General features: G+C 42.0%; 1 protein-coding gene and 1 long non-coding RNA gene across 3 annotated transcripts in view; one reads left to right on the top strand and one right to left on the bottom strand.

Moving 5' to 3' along the window:
* Nucleotides 1–14,343, bottom strand: part of VILL (villin like) — a 70,926-nt gene extending 56,583 nt beyond the window's left edge. The window contains exons 1-2 of one of the 2 annotated variants that reach the window (XM_087946958.1): nucleotides 13,734–14,343; nucleotides 685–775 (exon numbers count right to left, since the gene is read on the bottom strand). In XM_087946958.1, coding sequence (XP_087803084.1) covers nucleotides 685–759 — 75 coding nt within the window. In that variant the 5' untranslated portion in view covers nucleotides 760–775; nucleotides 13,734–14,343. The remainder of the gene's footprint in view (nucleotides 1–684; nucleotides 776–13,733) is intronic. The other variant, XM_087946957.1, reaches the window with a different exon arrangement.
* The window catches only part of LOC148128753 (uncharacterized), a 271,070-nt gene that overhangs the window by 83,967 nt on the left and 171,323 nt on the right, over nucleotides 1–15,780 (top strand). The gene's annotated exons all lie outside the window — the stretch shown is intronic.

Below are 15,780 nucleotides of genomic sequence, written 5' to 3'. Positions count from 1 at the left end.
ATATTGGAAGACTGCTATCCTGTCTTATCTGGTCCTTCTCTTCACTAAGCTAGCCATACCCAATTCCTGCAGCTGTTCTTTATATGTTTTAGCCTTCAGTGTCCCCTAATCATCCTTGTTGCTCTTCTCTGCACTCTTTCTAGAGTCTCAACATCTTTTTTACATCGTGGCAACCAAAACTCAATGCAATGCTCATTATATTTGAATCTGCATCTGTTGTATTTAATCTCTTCCAATCAGGTAGTCCTTGACATATGACCTCAATGGAGCCTGCTCATTATGGTCCTAAGTCATCATTGTCATAAATTGACCAGTCCAATTTCATTATTGTTTTTGTGGTGGTCATTAAATGAATGCTGCATTCGATAAGCAAAAAGTTAACTCCCAGTTTTCGAAAAAGCCATCGTAGAGTACAGTCATGTGACTGTCGGATGCTATAAATGACCATAAGTCCAGCTATGTTGTCAATGTCCGAAGTTCCAGATGATCATTGGAACTTTGGAACCAGATCATAATTTCATTTTTCTGGGTAAATTATAACTTAACTCAGGTTGCTACGAGACTAGTTGTAAGTCAAGGACTAAAATGCATTGATTTGTCAGTCAATACGGAAATGATTTGAATGACATGATGGTCCCTGCTGGAATAAATTTCACTTTGTGGGAAATATCAACGATATTTTACCTTGATGGTCCATATTTGCAGCCCTGGTTTCTGCTCAATGGGCGGAAGGCCCATTTCTCTTTCAACGTCTGTCATCCTTGATCAGATGAAGCTGCAAAAACAAATGAGGGGTAAATATAAATCCTGCAATTGTTTTATTCCCCCCCCACCCTTTAACTGTGGAAAGTGCAACACCTTATGCAGGAAGGCCCCTGGAGGCCTAATTACTTTATTATCTCAATTTATGTCTCTCTTTTGTATTCACTCAAGGCAGCTACCACTCAGAAATAGAGAAAAATGTAAAATAATTCCCTCTAAAATGGTGAGCAATCCTATTCAAAGAGACCGGATGAAAAAGGAAAGTTGGATTCCTTTTTTTTTTTGTCAGAGAAAAATTTGTGTGTTCAGCACAACTGCTGGACAAAGTGTTCCCCTGGTACAGGAATGAAACGAGAGAGAGAGAGAGAGAGAGAGAGAGAGAGAGAGAGAGAGAGAGAGAGAGAGAGAGAGAGAATATGGAGTTCTTTTGATGTAAGTGCTGGATTAGAAATCAGGAGGGTGTGAATTCTAGACTTGCCCTAAGCAAGGTGACTTTGAGCCAGTTACTAGGAGACAATGAGTTCTAGTCCCACTTTAGGCATGAAAGCCAGCTGTGTGTCTTTGGAGTCTGGACCAATCATCTGGAGGCTGTGAGTTCTAGTCCCACAGAATGAAATAATGGTGTATCTAATTAAAAGACCAAGAAAAAACAAGAGATTTTCTTCTTTATCTAACAAAACACAACAAGAGAAAATATAAATGGGAAGCAGAAGGAAAAACAAAGAAAAGAAACAGCAGTGGAACAAATATTGCATCTAGAAGTGTTTCTCATACAATTTATGCATGTGTGCATATGTATAAATATTTAAAAAATAATAACTGATGTTTAAATTGGCAGTCTACCAAAGCTGAATCATCAGCAACCTCTTTCCCACCATGTATGACCTTAATGAGGACTAGCGACCTGCATCTTTAGATCCAAATTCCTCAGAATATAAGAATCTGCTAAATTCTTATCTTTGCCCCCCAGGCCCTGTAATTGAATCTGCAGCCCTACTCCAGGGTAAATCTTAGGGGTGTATAGCTGCTGACAATCAATCGCCCCCTCCCTCCCTTCCATCTTCAAAATGGAGTGGATGAACTTCAGGTTAAAAAGTTGCGCCCTTTTGTTGATTATTTCCCCTGAACTGCACTGAAAACAACGTTTTGATTCTCTTGTCATCCATTGTTTTAATCTGCTCCACCGTGGGAGTTTTTATTGTACACACTAAACCTCAAACGAAACGACTCCTGTGTTTTCTCCCCTTCTTCCTGAAAACTGACATTTGCAATAAATCCTTCCAATTGTACTCTTTCCTGATATTTCAGTTCAAGGGTTTCAAATGTCGGCCGATGAAATCCATCTGGACATATGCAGTCACGGGCTGTGCCCTACCCTTTATGGGTGTGGAAACACAGGTGAATTCCACACGTAGCAGCCCAAATCTAGAATGGTAACGTCTTTGCATGCTGTGAGAGGTTTTGGGTGTGGTACAGGTAGCCCTCGACTTACGCCCACAATTGAGCCCAAAGTTTCGGTTGCGAAGTGAGACATTTAAGTACGTTTTGCCGCATTTTGCAACCTCTCTTGCCACCGTTGTTAAGTGAATGTTAAATTATGAATGAATTAAGTCAATGTAGGTGTTAAATTAGTAAGTGAGTTATTAAGTGAGTCCTGCTTCCCCATGGACTTCCCCTGGGACACCGCAACTATCATAAATATGAGTCAGTTGGCAAACATTCCGAATTTTGATTTAGTGACCATGCTGCAAAAGTCGTAACTGTGAAAAGGGGTCATAAGTCACTCTTTTTCAGTGCTGTTGTAACTTTGAACGGTCACTAAGCGAACTATTGTAAGTCGAAGACAACCTTAGTCCTCAACTTGCCAAATTGTCCACCCCCACCAAATAAAAAATGTAAAAAAGAAGGCAATTGCCGGACCATTTCCAAAGCTGGAGAAGAAGAGAAGGCAAAAAAAAGTGACACAACATTATATAGATTTTGTTCATCTGATTAAAATGTTGCTTTTCCTAAGCTCCTTGGGGGGAGAGAAAAAAAGAAATGTAGGTTAGGGCAACTTGTTTTGGTAGAGGTATATTCAAAACAGGAAATTACCACCAAACAAAGGGCTAAAATAGCAACTTATTTGATTTCCCACCTCATGATTTCCATTTGGCATCCAGTCCGTTCAAATAACTAACTTCTAATTATTTCTAGGCAAAACTATATTTTTACAGAGACACGCAGTCGTTTCAGAATTAAAGTTCTTGGCCGAAGTGACTGACAGTAATAATCATGTCCAGTTGAATGGCTTCAGAACGTTATCTGTGCCTCTGGGATTCAGGCCACCTCGCCTTTTCTTAATACCGAGATCTATTCTAAAAGGAGGGCGTCCAATATTCCTCACGGGTGAGAACTGGTCCTCTAAACAAGATCTGGAAATAGGTGATCAAGAATTAGGTTGGCCCATCACTGGAGGAATTTTCTGTCTCAGGGAATTCTGGGAGTTCAATGCCATTCATCTCTTAAGTTTGCTGAGTTGAAAAATATTGTCATAAAGTATTGGCGAAGTACCAGTCCTTCCCTGGATAGGAAAACACCAAATTCTTTTAAGATGGGCAAAGAGGTTGATTTGTCAAAGCTGAAATCTATGTTTTCCCCAACAGCTTGGAATGACCTCCAGGGGCTCAAAAAACAGTGGACTAACTTTGATATTCAGGTTATTTCTAAGGAGCACACCTGGCTGGGGAACTCTGAGAATTGAAGTCCACACACCTTCAAGGTGCTTGAAGGAAACACTGATCTACAAGGTCAAATTTCAAACAAACAAGCGCCTTCAAACTTGGCAAGTTTAAGACTTGTGGACTTCAACTCCCAAAACTCCTGAGCTAACATGACTGGAGGAGGAATTCTGGGAGTTGAAGTCCCACAAGTCTTAAACTTGCCAAGTTTGAAGACCCCTGAAATAGAGGCTTGAGTAGGAAGGATTGCAGTTTTGGTATAAGACATCTGCATATGCCTTATTATCTCATTATAACAGTTTCAGAGTTGGAAGGGGCATTGGAGGTCTTCTAGTCCAACCTCCTGCTCAAGCAGGAAACCCTGTACCATTTATTTTATTTTATTTATTGTATTTGGTTTGTCAATTGCTACACTACACTACATAGCCAAAAAGGCGTTAAGAGTTGTTAACCTAATCTTACGTAACTTTTTCTCTGGTAATATCACACTAATAACTACAGCATACAAAACACTTGCTAGACCAATACTAGAATACAGCTCATCAGTCTGGAATCCACATTACGTATCTGATATTAACACAGTTGAGAAAGTCCAGAAATATTTCACAAGAAGAGTTTTCCACTCCTCTACTCGTTGTAGAATACCTTATGCCACCAGACTTGAAATTCTAGACCTAGAAAACCTAGAACTACTCCGCCTTCGGTCCGATCTAAGTATAGTATATAAAATCATACATTGCAATGTCCTACCTGTCAATGAATACTTCAGCTTCAACCACAACAACACAAGAGCACACAATAGATACAAACTCAAGGTTAACCACACCAAACTTGATTGCAGGAAATATGACTTCAGCAACAGAGTGGTCAATGTCTGGAATACTCTACCTGACTCTGTGGTTTCTTCCCCAAACCCAAAAACTTTAACCTTAGACTGTCTACTATTGACCTCACCCCTTTCCTAAGAGGTCTGTAGGGGCGTGCATAAAGCGCACCAACGTGCTACCGTCCCTGTCCTATTGTTTCTCTTATTCTTCTTTTATTTTTCTTATATGTACCCATTTCATGTATTCACAACTATGTTTATACTTATACCTATTATCTTATAATCGCTTGACAAATCAAATAAATAAATAAATAAGTAAGTAAGTAAGTAAGTAAATAAATAAATAAATAATAAATATAGGTATAAGTAAAAACATAGTTATGAATACATGGATACATATAAGAAAAATAAAAGAAACAATGGGACAGGGATGGTAGGCACATTGGTGTGCTTAAGCACGCCCCCTACAGGCCTCTTAGGAAAGGGGTGAGGTCAATAGTAGAAAGTCTAAGGTTAAAGTTTTGGGGGTTTGGGGAAGAAACCACAGAGTCAGGTAGAGTATTCCAGACATTGACCACTCTGTGGCTGAAGTCGTATTTCCTGCAATCAAGTCTGGTGCGATTCACCTTGAGTTTGTATCTATTGTTTGCTCTTATGTTGTTATGGTTGAAGCTGAAGTATTCATTCAGACAAATGGCTGTCCAATCTCTTATTAGAAATCTCTAGTGGGGTTTAGCAAGGAAGAGAGGGCCAACTCATTTAGCAAAGCAGCTGTAAGAAGGACAAGAAGCAACAGATGCAAACTAATCAAGGAGAAAACAACCTGCAATTAAGGAGGAATTTCCGACAGTGAGAACAATTTAATCAACGACTTTGCCTCCAGAAGTTGTGAATAATCCAACACTGGAAGTTTTAAAGAAGAGATTGGAGAACCATTTGTCTGAAATGCTATAGGGTTTCCTGCCTAAGGTTAGACTAGAAGACCTCCCAGGTCCCTTCCAACTCTGTTCCTGTTATAATGAGATAAAAAACGCACATACATACATTGTACAAAAGCTGTTTCCCAATCCAATTCTTAAGCCAAAAAAGTGCCAGATTTCTCCTTCAGTCCTTCCCAAAAGAGAAGCTTAAATAGAAAAAAAAAAAACCACCTTTTTTTGGGGGGGGGGATAACTCTTTTGGCTTTAATTTTTGAAAATTCTTTTAATTGGTAGTTCCTAATGTGTTTTTTGACTATTATGTTCTAAGGCTGCATGGATCTGTTTTAATTGCCAGCCCCTTTGAGGGGCAATTGCATAGGAAGTGGTAGCTATAAATGCCACATTGGAATAATAATATCAAGGGTAATTATAGTTAAAAAAAAAACTGGCACCACATGCCAGATAATAAAACTTAAATGGAGGAACTGCAATATGTTTGCCATAATTAAAAGCTTCCCAAAATTCACCCCAAAAACAAACAGACACCACCTCAAGAAACGAAAGTTACTGGGTGCGGCTGAAAGGAGAAGAAAAGGCGATTATCGTGGCTTAACTGGAATGCCACCCCCGCAAGGAAAAATTCGCCTTGAGACACAAAACTGGTTTTCTGCTTCATTGGCTCCAGGCATTCAACTTTTTCTATCCTGCAGGGAAATCTCCTTTCAGGTGAAAAGCAGAAACAGAATCAGAGGACTCCAAACAAATCCACCTTCAGGAGAGGAGGCACAAAAGGCACAATGGCAAACTAGTTTCATGAACAGAAGGACCAGGAGTGACATGGTGGCAATAGTCCAATATTTGAGGGTCTGTCATGGAGAAGAGGAAGTCCATCTACTCTCCAAAACACCCAAAGGCAGGACAAGAAACAAGGGACGGAAACTAATCAAGGAAAGAAGCAACTGTGGAATTAAGGAGAAATTTCTTGCCACTTAGAACAATTAATCAGTGGAACAACTTGCCTCCAGAAGCTGTGGGTGCTCCAACGCTGAAGGTTTTTAAGAAGGGACTGGACAACCATTTGTCTGAAATCATATAGGGCAGGGTTCCCCAAACTTGGCCACTTTAAGACTTGTGGACTTCAACTCCCAGCTATGCTGGCTGGAGAATTCTGGGAGTTGAAGTCCACAAGTCTTGAAGTGGCCAAGTTTGGAGACCTCTGATATAGATTTTCCCGCTTGATCAAGGGGCTGAATTAGAAGACCTCTAAAGCCCCTTCCAACTCTGGTCTGGTTTTTTTTTGTTTTTTATGCACCTCACACATGATGTGCATCACATATCAAAAACGTGAAGAGAATTGATCATTTTGATGTGGCCGCCATATTGTCTTTTTTCATCACATCCTATGATCATCCTTACCAGTAGACCTGGAAGGAATTCATTTTTTGCCTGTCTTTTGTGGTAACACAAAGGGTGGCTTGCTAACAAATGGACAAGTCATTGTACGTTGTGTGTAGTGTCAATTTCCACAGTGTTGCGGTCTCTTGGGAAAGTTTATTGTAGGAAAACCAGTTTGGTGCAGTGGTGAAAAGGCTGGTTTAGAAACCAGGGGTTGGTGAGTTCTAGTCCCACCTTAGGTACAAAAGCTGGCTGGGTGACTTTGGGCCAATCACCAGGAGACAATGAATTCTAGTCCCGCCTTAAGCATGGCCCATCTCACAGGGTTGTTGTGTGGAAAATAGGAAGAGGAAGGAGCATTAGGTATGTTCACAATCTTGATTTATTTCGAAAGGAAAAAAAATTAGGCAGGATACAAATAAATAAAAATACAAACAAACAAACCCTGGTCTATATTGTTTCTCCAAATTTAACCCCTAGGGGCGAGGGCGTATCACAAAAGTGGAGCTACAATGGGATGATCTCTGCTTTTATTTGGCTTTTCTTTTTAGCATTTGCAACTTTTCAATATATATATATATATATATATATATAAGAGCGTTGGTGAAATAAACAGCCGAATACCTTTTCTTTGATGATGAATCACTTGATCTCTCTCACTGCAAAAATAAATACTTCAGAGATTACCATATTGAAAGGTTTTCCATTAATAAATAACTTGGGTATGTAATGCCAAATGTCCTCAGAATACATCAAGGGCCTGTCAAGTTTTTGGACAAGGCACAATCCTGAAAAATTATGAGCTCAAAGTCCAAATAAGGAAAAGGGAAATATACATGTTTGATTGATACTCATGCTTGGAAAGTTTGTAATATAGGGGGAAAAAATCCCCTAGGATGGATTTTTAAAAGACCAGGAACAAAGTTTGAATCAGAAATGGGGTCATTTTTCCTGCAGAAGTGCTGGACTACAGAACCTATGAGCCCCTGCTCACATGGCCAGTGATGCAAACTGTAGGTGAAGTCACCTGAAAAAGGATAGTTTGGAAAGAAGATATGCAATTTTGTTCTTAAACTTGAGAAAGGGTGGACTGGGGAATTTTTTGGCTGCTGCTGGGGAATTTTGGGAGTTGAAATCCACCTGTCTTGATCTTGCCAACATTGAGAAACGCTGGGTTAAAGAGTCTTTCCTGCCGGGAATCATTCCATTCTAAGGATCCACAACTACGTATATCAGCTACCGCAAATAATTTCCCTCTGGCTGAATAATACCAACGACCAGCCAGATTTCACTCCTGAGAACCCATTCCTCTGCTTGTTAGATGTGACAGAAATGCAGATTAAGAGTTGTCACAAGATAATCCATAAAAATAGTGCACCACACAACCCTCTTTCACTGTTAACTCTCATTTCATCCCTATTCCTGCTTAGATGTTGGTCAGAGGGAAAATAATCCTATGGGATATTTCACATTACAAAAAAGATGCTGAGACTTTGGAAAAAGCGCAGAGAAGAGCAACTAAGACGATTAAAAGCCCGGAGACTAAAACATATGAAGAACGGTTGCAGGAAATGGGCCTGGCTAGTCTAGGGAAGAGAAGAACAAGGGGGGACATGACATGACAATCTTCCAATATTTGAGGGGCTGCCACAAAGAAGATCTAGACAGCATACTAAAAAGCAGAGACATCACCCTGCCAACAAAGGTGAATATAGTCAAGGCTATGGTTTTCCCAGTTGCAATGTATGGCTGTGAAAGTTGGACCATAAGGAAGGCTGAGCGCCAAAGAATGGAGGCCTTTGAACTCTGGTGCTGGAGAAGACTCCTCCGAGTCCCTTGGACTGCAAGGCGATCCAACCGGTCAGTCCAAGAGGAGATCAGCCCTGACCGCTCTTTAGAAGCCCAGATCCTGAAGCTAAAACTCAAATACTTTGGCCACCTCACGAGAAGGAAGGACTCCCTGGAGAAGAGCCAAATGCTGGGAACAGTTGAGGGCAATAGAAGAAGAAGGGGACGGCGGAGAAGGAGGTGGCTGGATGGACTTCCTGAAGCAGTCGGCGTGAGCTTTAATGGTCTCCGGGGGATGGTAGAGGACAGGATGGCTGGAGGAATATTGTTCATGGGGTTGGTTGCGATGGGTCGGACACGACTTCGCAACTAACAACAACAACACAAAGAAGAGGGGGTCAGCTTATTTTCCAAAGCACAAGAAACAATGGATGGAAACTCATCAAGGAGAGAAGCAACCTGCAATTAAGAAGAAACCGTGAGAACAATTAACCAGCGGAACAGAAGTTGTCTCCAGAAGTTCTGGCTGCTCCATCACTGGAGGTTTTTTAAGAAGGGACCAAACAGCCTCTTCTCTGAAATGGGTATAGGCGGGTCTCCTCCTTGAGCAAGGAGTTGGACTAGAAGGCCTCCGAGGTCCCTTCCAGCTCGATTCTGATCGATCGGACCAGAAAAGTTGGCGTCTTTGGTATGAGGCACTGTCTACAAGGTTATGAAGAATCAGAGAGGAGGAGGAGGAGGAGGAGGCTGCAGTGATCCCTTTCCATCACCAAGGATTAAAGTCAGGCATTGTCAGAGGGCGGCAGAGAAAGACGTCTGAAGGAAGACCGCAAAGATTGTTTGCAGGGAAACGCCTGGGAAATGGAGGCCTTTGAGATCCAGGAAAACACGATTGTGGCACATTGAAATATTGGCATACCCTACAAGACCCTGATGGAGGAAGAGATGAGAAGTGAGAGATATAGATCAGAAACAGAAGAAGTCCCAACGGAGAGGGATACTGTAAGGCCTGATTCAAGCGATCCTCAACTTAGGACCACCATTGAGCCCAAAATTTATGTTGCTAAGTGAGAAATTTGTTCAGTGAGTTTTGCCCCATTTTACGACTTTTCTTGCCCCGTTTGTTAAGTGAATCCCTGCAGTCAGGGGTGAGATTCAAAAATCCCAGCAACTGGTTTGCTGCCCAGTGGCTGGGTAGCTGTGGCCGTGGCGGGTGTGGCCTACCAGAACTTCCGGAACTTCCGGTTTGGCCCGTTTTTCGCCCTCCCAGATCCTCCGTGTGGTCCCTGCACTTACCTGCATCCAAAAGGTGCCATGTGGAGACTCCTGGGAAGGGAGGGGCAGGGTGGGCGGGGCCAGCTGGTCAGTTCAACTACTGGTTCAGAGAACCAGATGTAAATCTAACATCCGGTTCACCCGAACCGGTCCAAACCAGTAGAATCCCACGCTGCCTGCAGTTGCTAAATTAGTAACACGGTTGTTAAGTGAATCCGGTTTCCCCAATTAGACTTTGCTTGTCAGCAGATCACCAAAGGGGATCATGTGACCCAGGCACACTGCAACCGTCATAAATGTGAATCAGTTGTCAAACATTTGATTATATGAGCCTCGGTGGCGCAGTGGTTAGAGTGCATACTGCAAGCTACTCCTACTGCAATTGGGCAGATCGAATCGCACCAGGCTCCAGGTTGACTCAGCCTTCCCTCCTTCCAAGGTGGGTAAAAGGAGGACCCAGATTGTCGGGGGCAAGAGGCTGACTCTGAAAACCGTTTTGAGAGGGATATAAAGCACTATAAAGCAGTATATAAATCTTAAGTGCTATTGCTATCTCTGAATGTAACTCCCGTGACTCTGGGGAGGCTGCAAAAGGTCATCAGTCACTTTTCTCAATAACTTTGAACGGTCACTAAGGGAACTGTTGTGAGTCAAGGACTATCTCTACGGATCACGTGACCACAGGGAGGCTGCACTGGTTGTGTGAAAAACGCTTTTCCCCATGCTGTGTAACTTCAAATGGTCACTGAACAACCAGTTGTAAGTTAAGGCAGGGGTCCCCAACCTTGGCCACTTTAAGACTTGTGGACTTCAACTCCCAGCATTCCTCAGCCAGCTTTATACTGCTTTGCTGGCTGAGGAATTCTGGGAGTTGAAGTCCACAAGTCTTAAAGTGGCCAAGGTTGGAGACCCCTGAGTTAAGGGATGCCTGTATACAGATCGGAAACAGAAGTCCCAAAGAGAGAGAGATGGTCAGGCCTGATACCCTTTGGATATTCACACGGTAGGAAGTGGAGGGATTTGAAGAGTTGAGAGTGGTAAATGGTAGATCGCGGAGTTATTTTTCAACAGGCAAAGATGGGACAGGAATTAAATTATGGTCTTTCCTTCTGGCTGGTCCAATTCTTCTTCTGCTGATCAGCTGTATCTCAGGAGTAGAGGACGATGTGAAGACAAAATCATGGAAGCCACTCTGGACCATCTGGGTCAGGGGCCAGAAGTTCTCCAGGCCTGGTTTGTGGCTCCTTCTAAACCAGGGCACTCCAACCTTGGCAACTTCAAGCTTGGTGGACTTCAACTCCCAGAATTCCCCAGCTGGCTGGGGAATTCTGGGAGTTGAAGTCCACCAAGCTTGTAGCTGCAAGGTTGGAGAGCCCTGTTCTAAGCCACCTGGCTTTGTTTTCCCTTAAGGTATGCAAAAATATCCAACCAGCCAAAAACAAACCCTGGATCCTGATATGAGTCAGACAAAGTGAATCGTGGTTGAAGATCTCTTCAAATATTCCGATGATGACCTCCACTCCTTGGAAGTCTCTGGGCTACCACCATTCTTCGTAAAATATTTCCATCGACTACAAGTGGTCCTTGACTTATGACCACAATTGGGACTCGAACTTCCACCCTAAGCGAGGCAGTTGTTAAGTGGGTCGTGCTCGATGTTATGATCTTTTTTCTTTTTGCTGCGATCATTAAGTGAGACAGCTAGAAAAGTCACCAATGGCGATCGTGTGATTTCAGGACACTGGAACCATTAGAAATACATGCCAGCTGCCAAGCATTAATTTTGACCGTGTGACAGAATACAGGATAATGGAGTTGGAAGGGACTTTGAAGGTCTTCTAGTCCAACCTGCTGCGCGAGGCAAGAGTCTTTATACTATGTGAGACAAATGGCTGTCCAGGCTCTTCTTAAAAACTTCCAGTGTTGGAGAACCCACCACTTCCAAAGGTAAGTTGTTCCAGTGGTTAATTGTTCTCACTATTACTAAGTTTCTCCTTATTTCTAGTTTGGATCTCTCTTTGATTAGTTTCCATCTGTTGCTTCTTGTCCTGCCTTCAGTGCTTTGGAGAATAGCTTGGCTCCCTTCTTCTCTGTGGCAGCCCCTCAAATATTGGAAGATTGCTATTATGTCTCCCCTAGTCCTTCTTTTCATTAAACTAGATATATCCAATTCCTGTAACTGTTCTTCATATGTTTTAGCCTCCATTGCTCTTCTCTACACTCTTTCTAGAGTCTCAACATCTTTTTTACATCGTGGCGACCAAACCTGGATGCAAATATTCCAAATGACACCTTACCAAGGCATTATAAAGTGGTATTAACACTTCATGTGATCTTGATTCTATGACCATAGGGATATGGCAATGGTCATAAGTGCAAGGATCGGTTGTAAGATCCTTTTTTTAAGCACCATTGTAACTTTGAACATTCACTAAAAAATTGATGATTAGTCGAGGACTACCTAAATCCTTCCTTTCTGTTCCAGCAATGACATTGATGAAAAATAGGTAGGCATTGTTGTCATTTCATCAGGGAATTTGGTGGTGATAAAAAGGCAAAGTTTACCAAGAGTTGCACAGCCAAGCTCTGCCCTAAAGATATGATGGGAAAAATTAGCTCCATTTTCTCTAGGTCAATATTTTCTTTAACAAAAGAGCATTTCCTTTGTTAGCAATAAATGCACCTGACTTCCTCTTTTTAGCAGAAAGCAGCTGTAGACCTCAGCTAGTGCTGGCTTAAATAGCAGTCTTCCAATATTTGAGGAGCTGCCATGAAGAAGAGGGAGTCAAACTATTATCCAAAGCACCGGCAGGACAAGAAGCAACAGGTGGAAACTAATCAAGGAGAGAAACAACCTGGAATTTAAGGAGAAATTTCCTGATAGTCAGAACAATTAATCAGTGGGACCTTACCTCCAGAAGTTGTGGAAGCTCCAATACTGGAAGTTTTTAAGAAGAGATTGGACAGCCATTTGTCTGGAATGGTACATAATCTGAGCAAGGGGTTGGACTAGAAGACCTCCAGGGTCCCTTCCAACTCCTGTTATTCTGTTAAATCAAGTGCATCTGTCCTGATACCTTCCATATTTCCCAACCACTGCTTACAACTTTTATTAATTTTGGGATATCAATGCCACTGGCGGGGGTGGTGGTGTTAGGTTGGAGAAAACATATTCAGGAAAATCACAAAAGTAAAATCAAGGCCTTTCCGTATTTTGCTTCTCAAGTATTAATATGATGTGTAAGTGAAAAACTGCTACGTCAAAAAATCTGGTTCTAGGTCAACTAGAATTGCAGTTCTGCACTTAAACTGTTTTGTGTGAAACCTCAGCTCTGATACCTCGTTAATCAATTGACAAAAAAGAATTGACCCAAAGAACCATTTCTTCTCCTTATATCCTGAGGTTAAAAAAAAACTTTAACTCAATTTGAGCTCCTGCCACAAGTCAAATGAGTCATTCACAATGAACGGCACAAGAGATAATTACTTGGTGGGTGAAAGGCAGAGCAATTTTTACTGTATGCACCAGCAAAAAGTCAAATCTAGATTGTGTCCATATCTAATGCTGGGTTGGAAAAGCAACACATTTCAAACCTTGGAAAAAATATTTAGAAAGAAAGAAAGAAAGAAAGAAAGAAAAAGAAAGAAAGAAAGAAAGAAAGAAAGAAAGAAAGAAAGAAAGAAAGAAAGAAAGAAAGAAAGAAAGAAAGAAAAACAGACAAAGACAGACAGACAAAAAGACAAAAAGAAAGAAAGACAGAAAGACTGAAAAACAAACAAAGAAAGACAGACAGACAGATAAAGAAACACAGATAGAAAGGAAGGAAGGAAGGAAGGAAGGAAGGAAGGAAGGAAGGAAGGAAAGATAGAAAAAGAAAGATAGAAAAAGGAAAGAAAAAGACAGACAGAAAGAAAGAAAGACCAAAAGACATAGATAAAGAAAGACAGACAGACAGACAGACAGACAGAAAAAAGAAAGAAGGAAAGAAGAAAAGAAAGAATATTTTTTAATTTAGGTTTGCATATCATGAATTAAATGAAACATACCCAGTTATTCAGATAATCCAACTGTCTGGCTTTGACAATAGGCTGAAATGTCAGTGGTGCTCGCTTCATACCCCACAGCTAACCACAAAACCAGCCAACCCAATTTCCCTTTTATTGTGCTGTGCAAATACTGTGGAAGGCAATTTTTCACCCGCTATTTTGCCTCTTTCAAGCAAGAGACAGTTTGCAAAGTTAAAGGAACGTCAATCCTTTACGAAGAGAAAAATATTGATTTACATCCCCAATTCCAGCCTGAAATAGGAACAATACCTCCAGGAGAAAAAAAAAGGGCAATCCTAAATTCAACAGGAAATGCCAATTGTAAACAATCTCTCTGGTGGGGAGAGAAGCCTTTTCAAATTCCAGAGTTGAGCTACTTTAAGAGAGAGAAAAGAATGAAATTTTCTCCTGCATAATTTGGTGATCTGGCCACACAGCAAAACAGATCAATACATCAATAGAATCAAAGCAAGTTAAGTTTTTTGTTCCCTTTCTTCTCAAAAACGACCTAGGAAATTTAGCTTACTTTACAGTCCAGATTATTCTGGGTTTCTGGGTGGTCCTGCCCACCTGCCTCCAAACCACTCTGCAAGCTGCCTTTTCAGTTTTCAGGCTGGCACCAGCTGCTGTGTAATCTTTAGCAAAAAAAAAAGGGGGCATGTCAGAAGGAAGGTGGTTGCTAGTGTAGAAACCTCCCTTAACCGGCTACGCCCAGCTTTGCCAGTGCAACTCACTGGAGAGTTAGACGAAGCAGCTGGAATTTGCTTGTCGTCGCTGGATTTGTTTCTTGCAGCCAGGCGAAAAAAGATTGAGAAACAGCTTCTCCTCGCGTATACCTTGTCGGAAAGGGTCTCTTGAAAGGCTGGCCCAAACCAGGCCAGAGGTTCTGATTTACAGGCAGTCCTCAACCTACAACCAAAACGTCTGTTGCTAAGCAAGACAGTTGTTAAGTGAAGTTTGCTCCGCTTTACGGCTTGCCTGGCCAAGTGAATCCATGCAGTTGGGAGTAACGCGGTTGTTGAGTGAATCTGGCTCAACGGTTGACTTTGCTTGTGTGCCCAAGGGGGGAAACATGTGACACCCCCCCTCCCTGGGACACGGCCATGGTCGTAAATAGGAACGAGTTGTTAAGCCTCCGGATTTTGATCACGTGGCCATGGGTATTTTCAATGGTTGTAAGAGAGTCATAAGCCACTTTTTATAGTCTCGTATTAATGAATGTTTGAAAGTTGAGCTCATTTCTCCCCTGTGCATCACACTGAGAGACAAAACAGCCTTATATAAAGAAATATATTTTAAATCCAGTGGACTTCAACTCCCAGAATTCCCCAGCCAGCCTGGGAGCTGAAGTCCACAAGTCTTAAAGTTAGCATTGTTGGGAATCCCTGATCAAGAGCCACATATCGAAGGAATTGGCATGTGCAGAAGCCCTCAGAATATTTTTCATATGGTGGAAGTATATATGTGTATGTTTTCATGGTGTGCTTTACCTTTTTAAACAAATTAATAAATTTATAAATATTTGACAGGCTGACACCAGAAGGCCAGACAAGAAACAATGGATGAAATTGAATCAAGGAGAGAAGCAACTTGGAATTAACTCCTAACAGTGAGGACAATTAACCAGTGGAACAACTTGCCTCCAGAAATTGTGGACGCTCCAACACTGCAGGTTTTTAAGAAGAGACTAGACAGTCACTTGTCTGAAATGGTATAGGTTCTCATTCTCCTGCTTGAGCAGGGAGCTGGACTAGAACAGTGGTCGCCAACCAGTTGGCCAGGGACCACTGGTGGTCCATGAGAAAATATTGGTGGTCCGCAGAGAAATATCCCCCCCCATAGCAATTAATCCAGGCTACGCGGGAACACAAGGCTGCATCACCCACGTGGCCCACGGGAACACAAGGCTCACGTCACTTGCATTGCGAACAGCACGAGGTAGTGAGGGGAGGGGGGAAAGGGCGGAGGGGGGGAATTTGCCCCATTCAACCCATGCACCTGGCCTGGCCACTGGGCTTCTTCTTTCCACTTCTTTCTTCTTCTGCTT

Source organism: Notechis scutatus, chromosome Z (genome assembly GCF_049901735.1).
Source record: "Notechis scutatus isolate UNSWTSFEM ecotype Mainland chromosome Z, rNotScu1.2, whole genome shotgun sequence".
NCBI lineage: Eukaryota > Metazoa > Chordata > Lepidosauria > Squamata > Elapidae > Notechis > Notechis scutatus.
Note: the sequence above shows the minus strand (reverse complement) of the source record. Positions and strands in the feature narration are given on the sequence as shown.